This window comes from Setaria viridis, chromosome 5 (assembly GCF_005286985.2).
Source record: "Setaria viridis chromosome 5, Setaria_viridis_v4.0, whole genome shotgun sequence".
Lineage (NCBI taxonomy): Eukaryota > Viridiplantae > Streptophyta > Magnoliopsida > Poales > Poaceae > Setaria > Setaria viridis.
The window spans coordinates 5,446,711-5,464,151 of record NC_048267.2 but is presented as its reverse complement, the minus strand read 5'-3'; the positions used below and the strand labels follow the sequence as shown (position 1 = coordinate 5,464,151).

Here is a 17,441-nt window from a genome sequence, read left to right as displayed (position 1 = left end):
TTGACGTTGGGACAGCTTCATTTTCGAACTAATCTTGCTGTTCTAACGTCAAATATATGAAACCGGAGGTAGTAACTATGTATGCTTGCGCGAGGACCGAGCTGTGGGGCTCGGTTGGTCAGCCGAGCGGGGGCTGAGGCTGCCCTCCCGCAGCGCTGTTGCCGCCTTGCCGGCGCGGGAGCCTCACCCGGGGTTTTTCTATAGCGCCGAGGGGTGTCACTAGGATAAGTAGACACGTGACGGAATGCTACATCCAGTCATTGTTTGGATGATATCTTTTGTGATGGCAATCTTCTGGTGCAGAACCAATTTTTCCCTGGACGAGGGGCGATGATGCTCCAGACTTCTATAAATGGGCCGGTGGCTAGCGATTTGACTAGCATCAGGTTTTAATGGAAGTTCTTTGTGGATGAAAAAAGTGTGAATTACATAGTGACATGAACAGGCATGAATGGACAATAAAAAAAAGTACCGATTAATCAACAAACACATATGACATGCATCAGGCAAATCCACATCAAGGAAACTCAGCGTTTTCTAGGATCAAAAGCTTCTTCCTCACCCACTTTATTTTACTAGCTATATCACGTCACAAATATTATTAAGTGCTTCTACATACCAAGATCGAAACATTGTCAATATATTATCTGTAATATATCCTGCTGCTTAATATATATAATGCTTCCCTTTGGTACATAAAAGATGAATGGTCAAAGTATCGTCCACTCCCTGTCCTAATACCAAATTATTAGTTGTTTTGATTTTTTTGATTCATATACGGAGGGAGTAACTTAGTATCACTGGCCAAAAACATAGAAAGGCGTGGCGCCATATTTTCTAGTATAACACAAAATCCGGGCACCAGAAAAAGCTGCGACCTTTTATTGGCATATAATACACGACGCAGTGACACAGTAGCCCCCTAGCATTCAGAGGAGTTCCGAACCACAGCTGCTGAAATGGCCACATGATATAGTTCATCATAAACTTAAAATGAAGTAGCTACAACTAACAGCACAGCCAACAGACACTGAAACACTACGTTCTCTAACTACCAAAAGGTTACAGCCATAATTCTCACAGCATGGCACAGTTAAGGAGCAGTATTAGCAGATGGCTCACTGAGTATCTTGTCAACCTTTGCCAAAAGGCCCTGCATATCCCCCAGAAGCTTATCTGTGACAGAATTTAACCCGTCCGATGGGGTTGCCTTGTTTAGAGCTGAAAGACGGGCTGCAATCATATTCTCAAGGTTCTTCCTGATATCTGTCAGTGGAGGCTTGGAAGCAAGAGATGGTGAAGGTGAAGGCGAAGGAGATGGAGAAGGCACACTCAACTTGATCGGAGGAAGATACTGGAGACTTAGTGTTGCAAATGGAGCCCCAAAATGACCAAGAAGTTCTCGGTTACGGTATGCCGCCTCAGCTTCGGTGTTTTTCCCAAACACAACACGAGCACTGCGGTCAGCTTTTACAATTTCTGTCTGAGACTCTATCAAGTAGCCATACTTGCCAAATGCGGAGAGTAGCTCCTCTCTGGAAGGGACAATGACACCAGGTGTGAACTCCACCAGAATGGCTGCTGGATTCTCAAAGTGCTGTGCAGTTTTCTTCTTCCTTTTATTAGGAGTAGGATTAGCAGGATCAGGGCAAGTGCCGTTCACAGCTTCACCAGAGGAATGATTTGATGCAGCTCCAGCAGGTAGCTTCACCTTCTGGACAGGTGCTTCATCCTTTGGACACTCCTCTTTGAGTGCGTGATTCATAGCGATTACATCTGTGCCATTAGTGTTCTCTTTCTTAAGCATTTCTGGCACCAGGGCTTGTAGAGAAGCATAAGATTGCTGGACCGTACACACTTCTACACTTCCAGGCTCTTTATTTTCATCTATAGGCTGGGGCTGGGCCATGTCATCATGCATAGGAGATGGTCCACTGCTGATGGGCGCATCTGCAACAGCACCTAGCAGATTCTCAACTATGTGAATATTTGCTTCTGACTTTGTTGCTTCCTTCGAAACACTTCTGTCAGGCACACCTGCAAAAGCACTTTGCACATTCTCATCTATGCTGGTATCAACTCCTGACTCTGTTGCTTCCTTGGAAACAATTCTTTTCGGAACACCTGTAACATTACCTTGCACATTCTTGTTGCTGTGTAAACTAGCTTCTAGCTCTGTTGCTTCCTTCGAAACACATCCGACAGGGACATCTGCACTGACACTTTGTGCATTCACATCTATGTGAATATTAGCTTCTGATTCCATTGTTTCTGTCTGAACATTTCTGACAGGCACACCTACAGCAACATTTTGCACATTTGTTTCTGACTTTGTTGTCCCCAATTTAGCCTCATCAATATCTTTTGTGGTTTCTTCAGGCAGCATATTGCCCAAGGCCTGAGGTTTCTCCAGAATAGATTTATCATTCTCTTTGACCTGCTCATGCCCTGGTTTTGCTGCCCCAGGAACTGTAGCTGAAACAGGACATTTGAAAAGTGATAGCTTGTTTTTCTCATCCTGAATTATACCCCTTGCGCTGTTTCCTGCCTTCATTAGGGTTCTTATATCTTCTGCTTTCACTTGCCTGATAGGAACCGCAGGGGTAATTGGTATACCAGAGCCAAGTGCAGGAGAGGTGTTCTCCCGCTTCTTCCTCTTGATGGAAGAGCCACCACTCCCATCTCCATCCTTTTTCCTGCCCCTCTTTGGCACACGCTTCTCTTGTTCCAGAACAGGATGTGAATCAGAAACCCGACCCGGAGCAATATTCATGCTGGCATTTCTAAGGGTACGCACCCCTGGACACTCATGCGTGTTATAAGACGCATAGTCATCACCCTCTACGAACGCTGAGCTTCTAAACAAACGGAGAAATCCCTCTGCAGCCTCTGGAAAAATGACCATGTGGTGGGGGTCCTTCCCTAAGCCCCGCACAAGCAGCAAGACATCTTCCACAACAATGCTGTCTGGCAATTGCAATACCTTACTGCCATCTTCAGCAGCTTTGGGCACAGATGCCTTTGGCGTACCAACCGGCTTACGGGGGAGCACATCCACACCCAAGTTGGTGTATGGAGGCGAGAGGTACTTACTCTTCTTCCGCTCTCTCTTCCTGGACGTTACAGGCCCAGGGCTGTCACTCTGGTCCTCATCCTCCACCATATCCAGGTCCTTCATCACTGAGGGGGCACTGCGCTTCTTCTGCACTGGTGTCTCCAGTGGTCTCTTCAATGGCATGCGGTCGTCCTCAGCGAGCCAATCGTCAGCATCTCTGTCTTCGCCGGCGGGCACATCAAGATCGATCTTGTCCACAAGGTCCTCCAGCGGGCGCCGCGGGTAGTGCCGCGCACCATCCGGACCCCACCCCTCCCCGAACGCGCGGGCCCAGCTCTTGAGCCTGGCGCGGTCCACCAGGCCGACGGGGGAGGCGCGCACGCCCAATGCGGCCTCGCGGAGCGCCGCGAGAAACTCGGCGGGCGACAGGTTCGCGACCTCGGCGACGACGCCGACGCCGCCGCCCTCCTCCCCGGGTAGCGGGGGCGGGATGCAGCCGCAGGTGAGCTGGGTGCGCAGGGCCGCGACGGCGCGCGCGTGGGCCTCCTCGACGGCCGCGAGGAAGACGCGCGCGACGCTGCCCTGCGCCATCACGTCGGCGTCCGGGTCGGCGAAGCGCCGGACCTGCGCGGGAGGCGCCGACGGCACGCCGGAGCCGGCGGGGGCGGGGGCGGGGCCGCCGAAGTAGCAGACCTGGGCGTCCCGGGCGGCGGTGCCAGTGGCGGGGCACGCGGCGAGCATGCGTGCGGGCCACCAGCAGTGGCGGCGCGGCTTGGAGGGCTTGGCCCAGACGAGCTCCCCGGCGGCTAGGGTCTGGGCGGCGGCGTCCGCCTCCGCGTCCGCGTCAGGGGTTAGGGTTTTGGCCTCCATTGGTGCGGGGAGCGGAATGGGGGAGGCGATGCGGCGAGTGGCGTGCGGATTGGTGGGTGGGGGTGTGGGGGAATACGAGAGCGGAAAGGGAGCGGGCGGGGATCGGATTCGATTGGGAGCGGCGCGGGGCCGCGGGCGAGCGGGCGGAGGGTAGGGGGAGGAGACGCCGGGCGGCCGGGCCGGATGGGGGAAGGGAATCAGTGGGGGGGTGGCGCGTAAACCTAGCCGCCTTCACCGCCCCTGGCGGCGGCGGCGGCGGCGGGGTGCGCCCGTGCGGGTGGGTGGCGCGGCCTCGGGGTGTGAGCGAGTCACGGGGACTGAAGCTAGCAACCGCACTATGGAGTGATGAGTGGCAAATGGAGGAGGGTTCAGTGGTGGGGTGGGGATGAAAAGGACGTGGGAAATGGATGATGATGCGCCCCATTTGGTTGGGGGAATCTACCACGTACGGCGTCACGCACGCGGGACCGCCGGGACGGAAGCGCAGGTGTTTCAGGTGGTCCGCCGCCGTCCGCGCATCTTGGGGGTCTCGGCCAGCTCGGGTAGTCGGGTGCGACCTCGGGGACGGGCGGTCGGCCGCGGCGCACCGCTGGTCTGCTCCTCGTGGCAACGGCAGCACACAATTTCTGATCAGCGCGTCTGGTGTTTGGTTTGAGACGCGGAACCAACCAGTCCGGCACCGGGATGTCCTTCCCAAGCCACCGACGCGTGATGAGCTTATATTTTCTATCCAACAGCTCTAGTAAAATTGGATACCTAAAATTCATCCAAGGACTAATTCACAAATAAAATATTTTTCAAGAGCTAATTTGCGAATTGACCTCCTCTCTCCCCCTCGCCTCTTCTTCCTCCTCCCCGCCCCACCCTGCTCCTCTCCTCGCAGCACCCGGGTCGCTGCTCTCCCACCCTGCTCCTCCACCCTCGAAGCGCCTTGGGCCACAGCTCCTCCACCATCCTCCGTCCCAAATTGCGGGTATGCCCCAGCTTCAACTTCGCCTTCATCCAAATCACGGCCGCCCCATCTCCTCCGCTCCCCTCAATCCTAAATTGTAGCCGCACCTAGCTCCTCCACTGCCCTTCGCCCCAAATCAACACGCAATCCTCGCTCCTTTACCTTCCCTCCTTCCGAATCGACGTGTGCGGGGATCGTTGCTGCAGATGTAGCACCTAACACCTTGGGTGAACGGGATTGAGGGCCGACCACCGAGCTTGCTCGCACAACGGGACTTTTGAGCTCCAAATCCATGGTCAACGGGCGGCAGGCGGTGAGCTTTAGGCGCCGCTCCTCTTCTTCCCCCTCCCCACACCCTCTGCTCTCTCCCCTCTTCGGGGCAGGGCCAGCACAGCAACGGCCGCGCGCGCGAAGTGGTGATGGCAAGCAGACGACGAGTTCAGCAGGGAGGTGCGCACGGTAGGAGTCGCGGCTAGATGGCGGTCTGGTGATGCCCCGGCAGCCGGAGGAGTCACTGGAGGGGAAAGCACAGTGGCGGGCGCGGGGCGGAACACTCCCGAGCGGGGCGGTTGGTCTTTGTTGACAGTAGTTAGCATGCCAATTTGTGAACAGCAAACGCTCGGATCAGTTGTAGCTCTTCCCTCAAAATACTCCCCCAAGGTTTATCAATCCGTGGAACAAGTGGATTTGCACGCTTAACTAGGTATTAATCTAAGTAACCGAAAGCACTTGGTGTATGAGATTGATCTAGCTAATCTAAGCAATCTAGATCAAAATAGGTAGAGAGAGAGTAAAGGTGTGCACAAAATAGATAAAACGTTCGTCCTAGGAATCTAGGATCACTTTGCAGATGCAATCGCCAAGAGTTAACAAAACAGATCTAAGTGTTATCATGAGTGGGTGCGAACCAAGCCCAGCACTTTCCCTCCCGCATACTAGTCACTACATAGGGGTACTCAAGAACACGGTAAGATGATAGTTCTAGGAAAGCAAAGATGCAACCCAAAGTAGCGTTGGCCAGCCATTCATGAAAGTATATCATCAAGATATGAAAGATAACATGTTGATCTCACGAAGAGGTTCGGAGATTACAAATCAAGATCTTCATGCAACCCGAGGACAAACAGAGACTTTACCCCATGATCTTACCCATGTTGACCAATTTTAGGGTAAAGAATGCCATGTAGATCAACTGGACTGAAAACGACGACAAACGAGGGTAGGAAAGACCCATGACGATCGGCCTGGGCACCTCTGAACCGATTGGCTCAGGGGGTTTTCGTCTCCCCTGGTGCTCCTCTTCGTGTGACCTCCTCTAGATCTAATCTTTTCTCCGTTTTTCCTACTTGTAGCAGCAGTGGATGGTGATTTCGTGGTGATCTCCTCTCCCTCTTCGTTGTGTTGGCATCGTTGACTGATGTTGTGCCGCTAGCCCCCAAGCGACAAGTACTTAAAGAAGTGGCGGTGACTACTTCTAGCACCGTGGCTGCTCCTGTAGCCCCCGAGCCATAGGTGGAAATTGAAGCCGCGACAGTTCTGGAAGTTATGGCTGCCGACGCATCCTTGGAGCCAGGTCTGGTCGGAGAAATTTATCTTGAAGAAATCCAACTGATTGATGATCCCTTGTTGAATATGGATGTGGTCGCTGGAATGATGGAGATGCACCGCCGTATCGGTAATTATGCAGAGGTATCTTCTTTCTGACTTGATTTGTTGATGATTGCCTTGTAACTTGTAGTTGTGTACTAATACGAGTACCTATTGCGTGTGTCGCAGGATGTCATCAAGCGCTCCCGCCGCAAATCCCAGATGCTTGGAGGATATGGGGACACAGTACTTCGTGCTGAGGCCCTTGAAAAAGAACTTGCTAAGGAGAAGGAGCACTGTTCTCGATTAATGATGAAGTATGACGGAGCTGCCGCTGAATACCGGAATCACGTTTTGCAACTTGAAGAAGAGAAAGACCGACTCAGCGGACACAACAAGTTCTTGAACCAATGGATTAAAGGTAATTGTTATTCTTGCTGCTTTCCGAATACTGATTCTGCTTGTGGTACTGACCCTCTACTACCTTAATATGCAGAGCTTGAGAAGTCGAATAAAGAACTCCAGGAGAAAGCTACCGATTGGACCAATGTGTTTTATCGTGTGACTGACTAGCACAACAAACTTATCTTGCAAGTTGAGAAGTTGTAGCATAACTTGGAGAAGGAGAAGAAGATACGCGAGGATGGTGAGGCTGATCTTGTTACTACCATGGAGACCATCAAAGATCGCGAGGCTAAGGCGAAAACTGCCACATTCACCCTGAATAAGATTTGTGAGGCCGCCCAACTGATTGCGGATATGATAGAGCCCCCAGCTAAAGGTGTAGAGCCTCGTCCGCTATCAGAGATACTCAAGGATGCGCCAGAGAAGATTGATGGCAATATTCAGAAGATGACGAAATCTATCTCCAAGCAGGTCTTGAGCTTTGTGAAGTCTTTTTATCCCTGGGTAAATTTTCAACCCGTTGTTGAAGGGATGACGTCAGACTGCTCGGACTCTAATGTGCATTTTGAGAGTTCGGGGAGCTGTATGATAGTATGATACCCTCTGCCAAATTTGTGTACCGCCCGTGCATTTTACTCTTTTCTATTTCTTCCCTCTCTCTTTTGCTTCGGAGGGATGCTTTGTACTGGTTTCTTTCCCCTTCTCAAACATGCTCAGCGTGTTAAAAAAAAGAAGCTAGAGTTCTAGTTGTCCTGTTTCTGTATCACTTCGCACGTTACATGGTTACAGTGAACTGAACTTGAGAATTCTCAGTAGACGGCACAGATAAATGATAGTCCGAATTATATTTTTGTATTGGGAGACTTTGGTGATTTTCAAATTTTACATTATAACATCCGCTGAAAAAAGCACGCTCGGTATCTAATCAAAAGCTATAAAAGCAAAAGATATCCCATTCCCTTTGACAACAGGCCTCATAGGTCACTGCTTTTTCATCTGCAAAGAGGAGAAATGCCGGTGAAAGAAAGCCGAAATCTTCAGTCTGGAGGAAATGTTCTTGGACAACGTTGACAGAGATTCCAAATGCTGGAAGCAGGGTTAGCCGCAGAGACAGGAGTACGTCAACGACCTCAAGCAAGGAACGCACACGTACCCCACCCGCCCTCGCGATCAATACCGCGAAGAAAAGAGCAAACGCCAGCAACACGATAAGATGCAGACCGAAAGAGCACGCAGAATCAGATGCCGGAAATGATTCAATGCCTCACGAAACCAGTTTTCCGGTCACCCCTGCCGATCGTCCGGTGAATCCCATCCGTAGTTATAAATGCGAGAGCTCGCCATTGCAAATCGCAACGCATCTGTGTAACCACTAACCAGCCAAGATCACCGATCGTGCTCTCCATCATCTTCTGACAGGAGGGATTACGTCCATCGCCGGCGTTCAGGCAGCATGGCCGACGACCAGCAGCCGCCGGCGCAGCGGTACTGGTTCCCGTACTGGACCGCGCCCCCGCAGCCGCCGCCGCCTGCACCCGCTCCTCGGCCGGCGGTCCGCCCGCAGCTGTCGAGGCGGGACACTCGCCCGGCGCCGCCGCCGGCGTCGCCTCCCGTAACGCCATCCCCGTCGCGGCGGCAGCCGCACCCTCAGCCGGCAACGACGCCGCCATCCAGAGGCGCTGGTGCCGCCCCTTCTCTGCCGGCTCATCCACAGCCGACGCGGCTGTCGAGCAGGCCGTCCCCGTCGCCGGCCCGCGCGCCGCCGCTCTCGCCGATCAGAGAGCCCAACGCTAGAGCAGCAGCTCCAGCGCCGGCTCCTGTACCTGTTGCCAAGGAGCCCAAGCCAGCTGCCACTCCTCATCCTATTGCCCATGAAGTTCCTAAGCAAAAAGACATTACCATCCCGCAGGAGAAAATCATCCATGAACCGCCTGCAGACTCCAAGACACACAGCAAGGCCGTAGAGAAAGAAAAAGGCAAGGAGGGAGAGAAGGAGAAGGGAAAAGATAAAGAGAAGGAGAAGGAGAAAGATAAAGAGACGAAGGAAAAGGAGAAGGAAAAAGAAAAAGAGAAGGACAAGAAGGAGAAGGAGCACAATGAGAAGGAAAAAGAGAAGGAGAAGAAGCACAAAGGCAAAGAGGTAGCCGGCGAGCACGGCAGCAAGCTACACAAGGAGCTCAAGGAGGGCGTCGCGGACATGGTGCACAAGCTCAGCGCCTCGGCACCGTCGTCCGGCGGCGGCCACGGGCGCCCTGCCTCGGCCGCGGCAGGGACGACCGTCATCACGCTGGCCGGCGAGAACAAGGGCGCGTCCATGAAAATAGACGGCGCCGCCGTGGCCGACGGCAAGGCGGACTCGGCGGCCGGGAAGGAGCGCCGCGGCCAGAAGCTCGACGGCAGCGTCGCTGGCGGGAAGGAGCAGGGCGGGAGCAGGGGGCTGACGGCGTTCGTGAACAGCAACGTGCAGGTGATCAACAACTCGCTGCTGCTGCAGAGCTCCTGCAACGGCGGCGACCCGGGGGTGCACCTCAAGCTGTACACCAAGGCCAAGAAGAAGGGGGACGGCGGCGACGAAGCCGGAGGCAAGAGTGGCTCTGCCTCTGCTGCTGTGCGAAAGAAATGATCTGAGCTTCCAGTTTGCCCATGGCTATCACTGATCAACTTGGGAAATCAACCATTGGCGTGCATTCAAACAGAGTGCTCGAGCCTGCTCAGTGCCCATCGTTATGTATGATGTATGCATGTACATGGATCTGAGTTCGTAATAACAAGTGCTGAATGGTGCGTAACTAGTACTAAGTAAGCAGATTTTTAAGTCAGAAAAACCTAAGCAAAAGAACAATTATTTACAAATCGTGATTCGCAGGGTAAAGTTGGAATCAAATGTGAATCGAGCGATCACATCAATTTGCAGGTTCATCGACATGGAGCAATCGAATCAAATCAATAGTAATACTAATACAGTAGTGTCTTTCAGAAAAAATTATAAAGTGGATGCTGGGCACAATATGCAAGTGCTAACATTGGGCCCGCTATGGCTAACTACTGGGCTGGCCCGGCACGCTTTTTAGCCCATCATAGAATCTCTCGTCTCCTCCTCTCCCCCGTTCTCCTCCTAAAACCCTAACCCCACCCCCACCCCCAAAGCGCAGCTCAGCTCACTAGCCGGCGGCGGGGGCGATGAGGGCGATCACAGGCGCCGTCGTCTCCTCCAAGCCCTGCTCCCTCTCCAAGGCCTTCCGCATCCTCGACCTCTTCTACAACTCCGCCGCCTCCGACCTCCCCTCCGCCGACTGCGCCACTTACCTCAGCACCGCCACCGAGGCCACCAGGGAGCACGAGCTCTTCCGCCGCGGGCTCCGCGGTAATCAGCAGCAGGGCGCCGCCAATCTCCAGGCCCATGACTATGAGGGCGAGATAAAGCACCAAGACCGGGAGAGGAAAGGGGACATGGCTGTTCCAACCGGTGGTTCCCAGCGCGATTCCGCCGCGGAGGTGGAGCCAGATGTTGCCACCGGTGAGAAGAAGAGCAAGAAGAAGAAGAATAAAGAGGATCGGCAGCAGGGCATAGCTGCTGCTGGCGTTGAATCGCACATTCCCTCTTCAGCAGGAATCGGCAGCGAGAAGAGGAAGAAGGAGAAACATTCAAATAAGGAAATCATCGTCCATGTGAAGCAGGAGCCTGATTTAGTGGACGAAGAATTGTTGAGTGAGAAGAAGAGCAAGAAGAAAAAGGAGAAGGGTCGTGTAAAACTAGAAGATGAAGCGAGGGATGTGAATAAAGTGGGCGGAAAAATTGTCAACGATGGTGGGTTAGAACAAAATGTTGCTGGTGGGGAGAAGAAAAGGAAGAAAAAGAAGCATGAAGAGGAGGAAGTCAACTTCAAGGATGTGAAGCAGGAGGAGAAAATGGTCAGTGATGGTGGTCCGGACAGTGAGAAGAAGAGGAAAAAGAAGAGGGGGAGAGGTGACAATGACGATAATGCTCTGGAGCAAGTAGAGCATACAAAGAAGAAGCAACGGAAGTAATCCTAAGATTAGTTAGGGGAATCCTTACTGATTGGAGATGTACGGGAATTTTGTGACTGGTGAGGTTGTTCTTGCTGTTGTATTTTAGGCCTCCATTTGGTTGGTGAGGTTGGGCTCTTTTTGCCACTGTGCTAGACTCCACAGTTTTGTTATGTAACATCCGATTCATATGCCATGGCGATTCGATTCTAGCAATGATATTTCCATATTTAATGTCACTTGAAATGCTCTCAATTTAGTGTTACAATGTGTTATGAGAAATGTTGATGGTATCTAAAGAAAACAGGATATGAGAATTCTAGATAATGTGCAAACTGAAACATTTCTTTATGTTTTTATTGACTGCTAATTTCAGATTTTGAAGCTGGAAGAATTATGCTGCTGGCTATATTTGTAGATACGGTAGTTGCAATTTGATGTAAATTTGCTCTCTTTTGAATTGACCATTTTGTGTTATGAGTATAAATTCTGAAAGTTTTAGTAGGAGCCTTACACAAACTCTGATCCATTCTTCCATTGCCTTACTGATTATTATGGTTGCATCTGAGGTGCTCTGTCCCTAGAGGCTTGTCAGATCTGTGTCATAGTTTCGTTACAGTAAACAAAACATGCAGTTTTCTTGTGTGATTTCCTTGGCAGCAACGTCATGCTGACAGTTCTTGTGTCTCAAATGATTTATTTTTTAAGTATGAACTGATGTTCTTTAGGTTAGAAAATAAAATAATTTCACCTGTTAATCAACTTTAGAGTTTGTGTATTTGTAATGGTGCATGCTTTTTCGATTTGAAGTAGTGTCTACCAAGATTGTTGCTTATGCTCTTAACTGTATTATTAAATCATGGAGATTTTAGTGTGTTTTACTTGAAATGTACTTTTGGCTTCTCATTGCTGTATTAAATCATGGAGATTTTAACTGTATTAAACATTGATGATTTTGCATACTCTATTCTGCATTCATGTGATCTTATTTGTGTCAAAATGGAATGTCTGTGCAGCCTCCTCTTTGCCAATTTGTGTCATTGGCAGAAGCTATTGTGGTCATATATATAAGGCTATCTGGATTGAGGCAAATGTAGCTTTCTTCCTTATTGAACATAGGCAATCTTGGCTCACTGTTATTGTCTTAACAGAAAATTACAATGGACAGAGTTTGACTGAACAGACTCCTTGCTGACAGGGAGTTTTCTATTTGTACGGTTTCTTCTTTTCTTACTTGGCAGGGTATAGTTTATACTGTTACTATTGTTTTGAGATAATCACCATGGTTCAGCGTACAGTTTTGCAGATGAAAATCAGGGATGAAGAAGAATCATTGGCATGTCTATGAATCTCTGTTGCGATGTTAATAGTCAGTTAAGAAGATGATTTGGAGGGACAATGGGAATGTAAACGTTTGGTGGGGGTTGTTGAAACTTATTAGTCATTTCTTTCTGAAGGATTCTTTTGAAGTAAGAAAATGGTTAGCTTGACATGATCGCACAACTTCACGACCTCTCCTAACCTGAGACCACAGCTAAAGAGCTCCTGTAGCATACATAATGTGGTCAAGCCCTCAAATTCAGAGCTGGAGTATGGAACCAAAGGAGGATATGGACATGGAGAAGAGCAGGGTCCTCGTCATTGGTGGCGCAGGCGACATTGGCAAGCATATAGTTGCTGCAAGTGTCCACCTCGGCCACCCAACTGCCATCCTCATCAAGGAATTTGCACCATCTGACATAATTAAGGTGCAGCTCCTCAATAGTTGGGTTAATTCCGGTGCTTCTCTCCTCAAGGTACCAATAATCATCAATGCATCATCATCTCCAATGGGCTAGTATTAGATATACTTTGTTCCCCTGTTTGCTGAAAGTTGAGCACTTATTTTTTTTAAAAAAATAAGTCTTAACTCTTAACTACTCTGAATAATCTTAACCTCCGATGTGGTGTGCTGTCCCAACATGTCAATTCAAGATCCTTCAATTGCCAACTGGCAATGGAAATATTATCGGACAGACTCCTTCAGTGGATTTTAATAAACCTGATGCATCCTATACATTATTAGGGCATTAAGAGTTGCCCAATTCACTATCTGTCACAAGGATGCTCTGACATCATGCTCATTTTGAGAGTCATACCTTTCCCACATGTGTATGCTAGGGAGATCTGTTTGACCATGAGAGCCTGGTAAAGGCCATCAAGTGTGCCGATATTGTCATCTCGGCAGTGGGGCCTCATCAGGTTGCCGAGCAAACAAGGATCGTTGCTGCAATCAAGGAGGCAGGCAGTGTTAAGGTCAGTTTTAAACTTTTAATGGAGTTTCTTCCTTTATTTGTATTATATTGATCTCTGCAAACACTGAAGACTTTGTTGTACAGAGGTCTGTGCCATCTGAGTTCGGCTCCGATGTGGACCGACTCCACACGGTGGATCCAGCGGTGTCACTATGTGCTTTGAAAGCCAACTTCCGGCGGGTGATCGAGGCAGAGGGGATACCTCACACCTATGTCAGCTGCAACAGCTTCGCAGAGACCTACCTCCCAAGCATCGGCGATGTCACGGCCATCGGTGCTGGCCCTCCTGCCAGCAAGATCACCATCCTAGGAGATGGTGATGCCAAAGGTAACTAAGAACCAATGAGTTGCGTACCGATGTATCCTTTTTCCCTATAGAATGAGCAGATATATCAATGCTGCCTGGATTGTTGATGCACACATGTTGATGCAGCTGTGTTTGTGTTCAAAGATGACATCGCCACCTACACAATGAGGGTGGTTGATGATGCGAGGACCCTGAACAAGATCCTGTACATGAGGCGGCCCACGAATGTGGTGTCCCACAATGAGCTCATTTCGATGTGGGAAAAGAAGGCCGGCAGGACCTTGCAGAAGGTGCATCTCCCAGAGGAGGAAATTCTGAAGTGGATCGAAGGTGCTGACTGCTCACATGGGGCATTTGAATTTGATTCACCCATCTCATCTGCACACCTTCTACCTGCCTGCGTGCCCTATGATGCACACATCAGTCTAGAGACTTCTTAATTTCTTATGATTGATGCCTGTTCTGTTCATGCAGAGGCTGTGTTTCCACTGAACATACTGCTGTCCCTCGCGCTCTCAATCTTCGCCAGGGGTGACCAGAGCAACTTCGACATCGATCCAGCGGTTGGTGTGGAGGCCACCTCCTGATGTCGTCTACACAACCGTTGATGATACCTCGGCCACCTTCCTTAATCAGTTACGAGATTGGTGCATTCGACCCTCCCACCATTCTTCACGTGTGGATGAATGTTGCTGTATGTATGCTACGCGCATCATTAGCCAGCGCAAGTCACTGTTCGTTTCTGTGATGGCAAGATGAGTCAGTGTCTTGCTGGCTGAACTGCTATTGTTAATGAAAGCGTGAATAAACTATGGTCTGCGTTGAGTTAGAACCTTGCCTTGTTCTTTTTGGCCAAACGAAACAAGTGCCGTTATTGTTCCCGGCAAGGTTACGCGTTTGGCAGCGGGAATAAAATCTAGCTCGACCTGGCAAAGGCCGCGGGGCCGCTGGATGCCTTATCGTCGGATCGACGAATCCGTGCCAAATCGAAGACCATGTTAGTCCGCCACATATGTTGTTTGTCATACAAGCATGCAGAAAGAGAGTAAACATAACACGAGCAAAGAGCTTCTGCTCGTGCAATCAAATTCACCTTTTCAACTGAGTTTGAGTATGCATTAACAACACACAAGATTTGAACCAGAACTTAATACACAACACTCTTATATTAGTATCAGGCTATCAAGTATCGACTATTCAAATTCGATGCACCTCCCAGAGTTCCAAAAATAGACTACGAGTTGTTCTTGCGTAGGGTGTAAAAGGTAGATCCATCAACTGCCTCCATAGTTAATTGATTCAGCCGGAGCAGCATAAGCAAGCAGGCTCTTCCTTTGCGCCCTAGAGGGAACAAATGCAGAATGGAAACACCACAAAGATGTTAGCCACAACAGAAAATTCATCAAGAGCATGTGTCAATGGAGCAGCAATCTGACAAAAAGATTTTGTTCGGAGTGCTATAACATTTGATATCTTTCAAATCAATCGGCTAAGAAAAGTAACTGCACATACCCAACCCTATTGCTCCAACATCATCTTGATTCAACGAAACGCTTCCCTTGGCTTCGTCACTACCGAAGTATGAATTTAGTTTTGATATTCCCTCCTGCAATTCCTGATGCAATAGAAAGCGGAAAAAATCATCACAGTAAATTGCTTTGAGGTAGATGACTAGGAGTCTAGGATGACGAAGCTATCATATAGTAAATTGCTTTGAGGTACTAGGAATCTAGGATAACATAACTATCTTCATGGCTCATGAGTTACAAAACCACAGGTCCATTCATGATCAAGAATGCAACGACAGAAAAATAAAATCAACAACTTGGAGGAAATAGGAAGTGAAGATGTTGCAGAGTATTTGTCTTCAATTGATTTTCTTAGAAGTAAAATAATATACTAATTTCAAGAATTATGTGCTGTGATTTTGCAACCATCGGTATCCACATAAAGGACTATGGGTAAAATTACAAAAGTTAAGTAGTTATAAAGAAATTCAGACCTCCCATGATGCTAGACTCTTCATGTAAGGAGGAAGTTGCTCATACTCCTCCTTTGATGCCCTTATCATTTCTTTGAAAGAATTACCTTCATGGAATCAACAGCGGAAAAAAAATTCAGAATGAGTAAGATTTGACCTGTCTTTAAAATGTCCAAGACATTCATGCTGATCACCTTGATTATCTCTTTTACTTTGGGGAGCTATAAGTTCAGCTTCCTTCATGATCTTTTTACCCTCATCAGCACTGAACAGTATAGAGCATTAAATAAATAAATTGCATCATTATAAGATAAGATTAAAATAAGTAAAGAAATATTAGATGTAAACAAAGAACAGCAGGGAAACCTGAAAGCAGATAACTATAGATACTATACTAGATATATGAATGTAATTCTTTCTATTACCTTTCAGGATCTTTGTAAAGCTCCTTTAGGTTTTCACCATTATCCGTGACTGCAAAATCCCAAAAAAGTATCATTGTTCAAACCAAAAATTAGCATCTGACAGGAAATACTAATTCAAGCATAATGCAATTAACCAGCTGGGACAACCAAAATATTTCCTTGCATACCTTCAGAGGAAAGAGTGGCTAGACAAGCATCCGAAAACCCAAGACTCTTCAGTGACTCACCAAATCTAATTAGTAATTTAGTAGTAAAGAAATAACTCAAAACAACTCCTAGGGATGGAATCTAGCAGCTACTCCTTCAATTAGTTCGAATTTTTTTTTATCATATGCAACACTTGAAACTATAGTTTTCCAAACAAATGAATGCGACACCCTGAAACTATAGTTTTCCAAACAAATGAAACCAAAGAGAAGGATACAGTGGGTCTTCGTCATCGCGGAACCGCCCCTTACTGGACCTCAGCAATGAACTGGACACACCGAAGCAGCCACTCGCAGGGTCCCCAAGCTTCCCGATATCACCATCTTGCACCTCCGTATCCACCTCAGGCTCCACCTCTGCGTGAGCGCACCAACATCGGTTCTCAACATCGCGAAACAAATAGTGCAGAGCTTGGGAAACGAAGTGAAGTCGATGGGATCAGCGCTGTTACTGGGTGGCTCGTAGCCGAAGGAGGCGAGGCGGGACTCGATGGCGTCGGCGTGGCGCGCGTAGACGTTGAGCGCCTCGCCGCAGTGGCCGAGGAGCTCCTCGAAGGAGACAGCACCGAAGGTCATGGAGTCGAGGTGCGCGAGGTCCTCGTTCGCCGCTTCCGTCAGCCGGTCCAGCTTCTGCAGGAACGCGGTCGTCGTCGACTCTGCGAGTCCCGCCGCCGTGAGTAGGAGCGCTGGATCCCCGGATACGGGTATGGGAAGGAGGGGAGGTGCGCGTGGTGGTTACCGAGGTGGATGGGGCGGCGGGAGACGACGTCGGCGAGCTCGCGGGAGGAGGAGTCGGCGTGGTCGAGCACCGACGAGAGGGACGCGCACAGAGACAAGATGGACCGCTCCATCTCCGCTCCCATTGCGTCTGAGGCGGCGAAGGGATGGGCTCGCCGGAGACGGGTTCGGATTTGGGGAATGGGGAATTTCTGTTTGCTTCGTTCAAATATTTCGGCGAGGGGGCGCGGGCAGAAACGCTGTTTCTGCCACTGGGGCCCGCCGCATGGTGTGTGTGTGTGTGTGGGGGGGGGGGGGGGGGGGGGGGGGGGGGGTGTGGGGGGGGTGGGCGGGTCTGGCCACGCAAAAAGTCAGTGGAGCCCTTGAACAAAATTGGGCTGAGGCTCGACCGATCTTGGGCTTAATCTGCTTCTCATGCCTTATGTTTTATGGGCTAAATGGTGCACGCCTAACTGTACAAACTGTGAATGACCACAACTTTTACGTTTAATTGTAAATCTAGCATCTTCGTGCCATTTCACTCGGCCTAGAAAGCACACATAGGCGGTGAAAATAGAAAAAAAGGAAAGTAAATCTCATATATGGATGCACAAATCAAGAGTAGCCGCCGATT

The 17,441-nt window shown here is 49.5% G+C and overlaps 4 protein-coding genes across 5 annotated transcripts; 2 read left to right on the top strand and 2 right to left on the bottom strand.

Moving 5' to 3' along the window:
- Positions 1-857: 857 nt before the first annotated feature.
- On the bottom strand, positions 858-4,220 carry LOC117857676 (uncharacterized). The gene has a single exon (XM_034740476.2). It carries the CDS (start codon positions 3,923-3,925, stop codon positions 1,094-1,096), a length of 2,832 nt encoding a protein of 943 aa, XP_034596367.1. The 5' UTR covers positions 3,926-4,220; the 3' UTR covers positions 858-1,093.
- Positions 4,221-8,082: 3,862 nt separating this feature from the next.
- On the top strand, positions 8,083-11,116 carry LOC117857506 (uncharacterized). Its single transcript, XM_034740195.2, has 2 exons — positions 8,083-9,489; positions 10,035-11,116. Exons 1-2 carry the CDS (start codon positions 8,323-8,325, stop codon positions 10,896-10,898), a joined length of 2,031 nt encoding a protein of 676 aa, XP_034596086.2. The 5' UTR covers positions 8,083-8,322; the 3' UTR covers positions 10,899-11,116.
- A 144-nt stretch (positions 11,117-11,260) lies between these two features.
- Positions 11,261-14,303, top strand: LOC117857503 (isoflavone reductase homolog IRL-like). Of its 2 annotated transcripts, none has more exons than XM_072294115.1 (5): positions 11,261-12,673; positions 13,038-13,172; positions 13,256-13,499; positions 13,623-13,808; positions 13,953-14,303. In XM_072294115.1, the coding sequence occupies exons 1-5, from the start codon at positions 12,437-12,439 to the stop codon at positions 14,063-14,065; spliced, it is 915 nt and encodes a 304-aa protein (XP_072150216.1). In that variant the 5' UTR covers positions 11,261-12,436; the 3' UTR covers positions 14,066-14,303. The 2 variants fall into 2 exon arrangements, with proteins under 2 accessions (XP_072150216.1, XP_072150215.1); XM_072294114.1 differs by having other exon boundaries at positions 13,605-13,808.
- A 221-nt stretch (positions 14,304-14,524) lies between these two features.
- Positions 14,525-17,056, bottom strand: LOC117857505 (uncharacterized). The gene is made up of 9 exons (XM_034740194.2): positions 16,830-17,056; positions 16,543-16,746; positions 16,309-16,447; positions 16,052-16,116; positions 15,885-15,933; positions 15,654-15,724; positions 15,481-15,566; positions 14,991-15,093; positions 14,525-14,819 (listed from the first exon to the last, which is right to left on the bottom strand). Exons 1-9 carry the CDS (start codon positions 16,951-16,953, stop codon positions 14,713-14,715), a joined length of 948 nt encoding a protein of 315 aa, XP_034596085.1. The 5' UTR covers positions 16,954-17,056; the 3' UTR covers positions 14,525-14,712.
- Between the last annotated feature and the right edge of the window lie 385 nt (positions 17,057-17,441).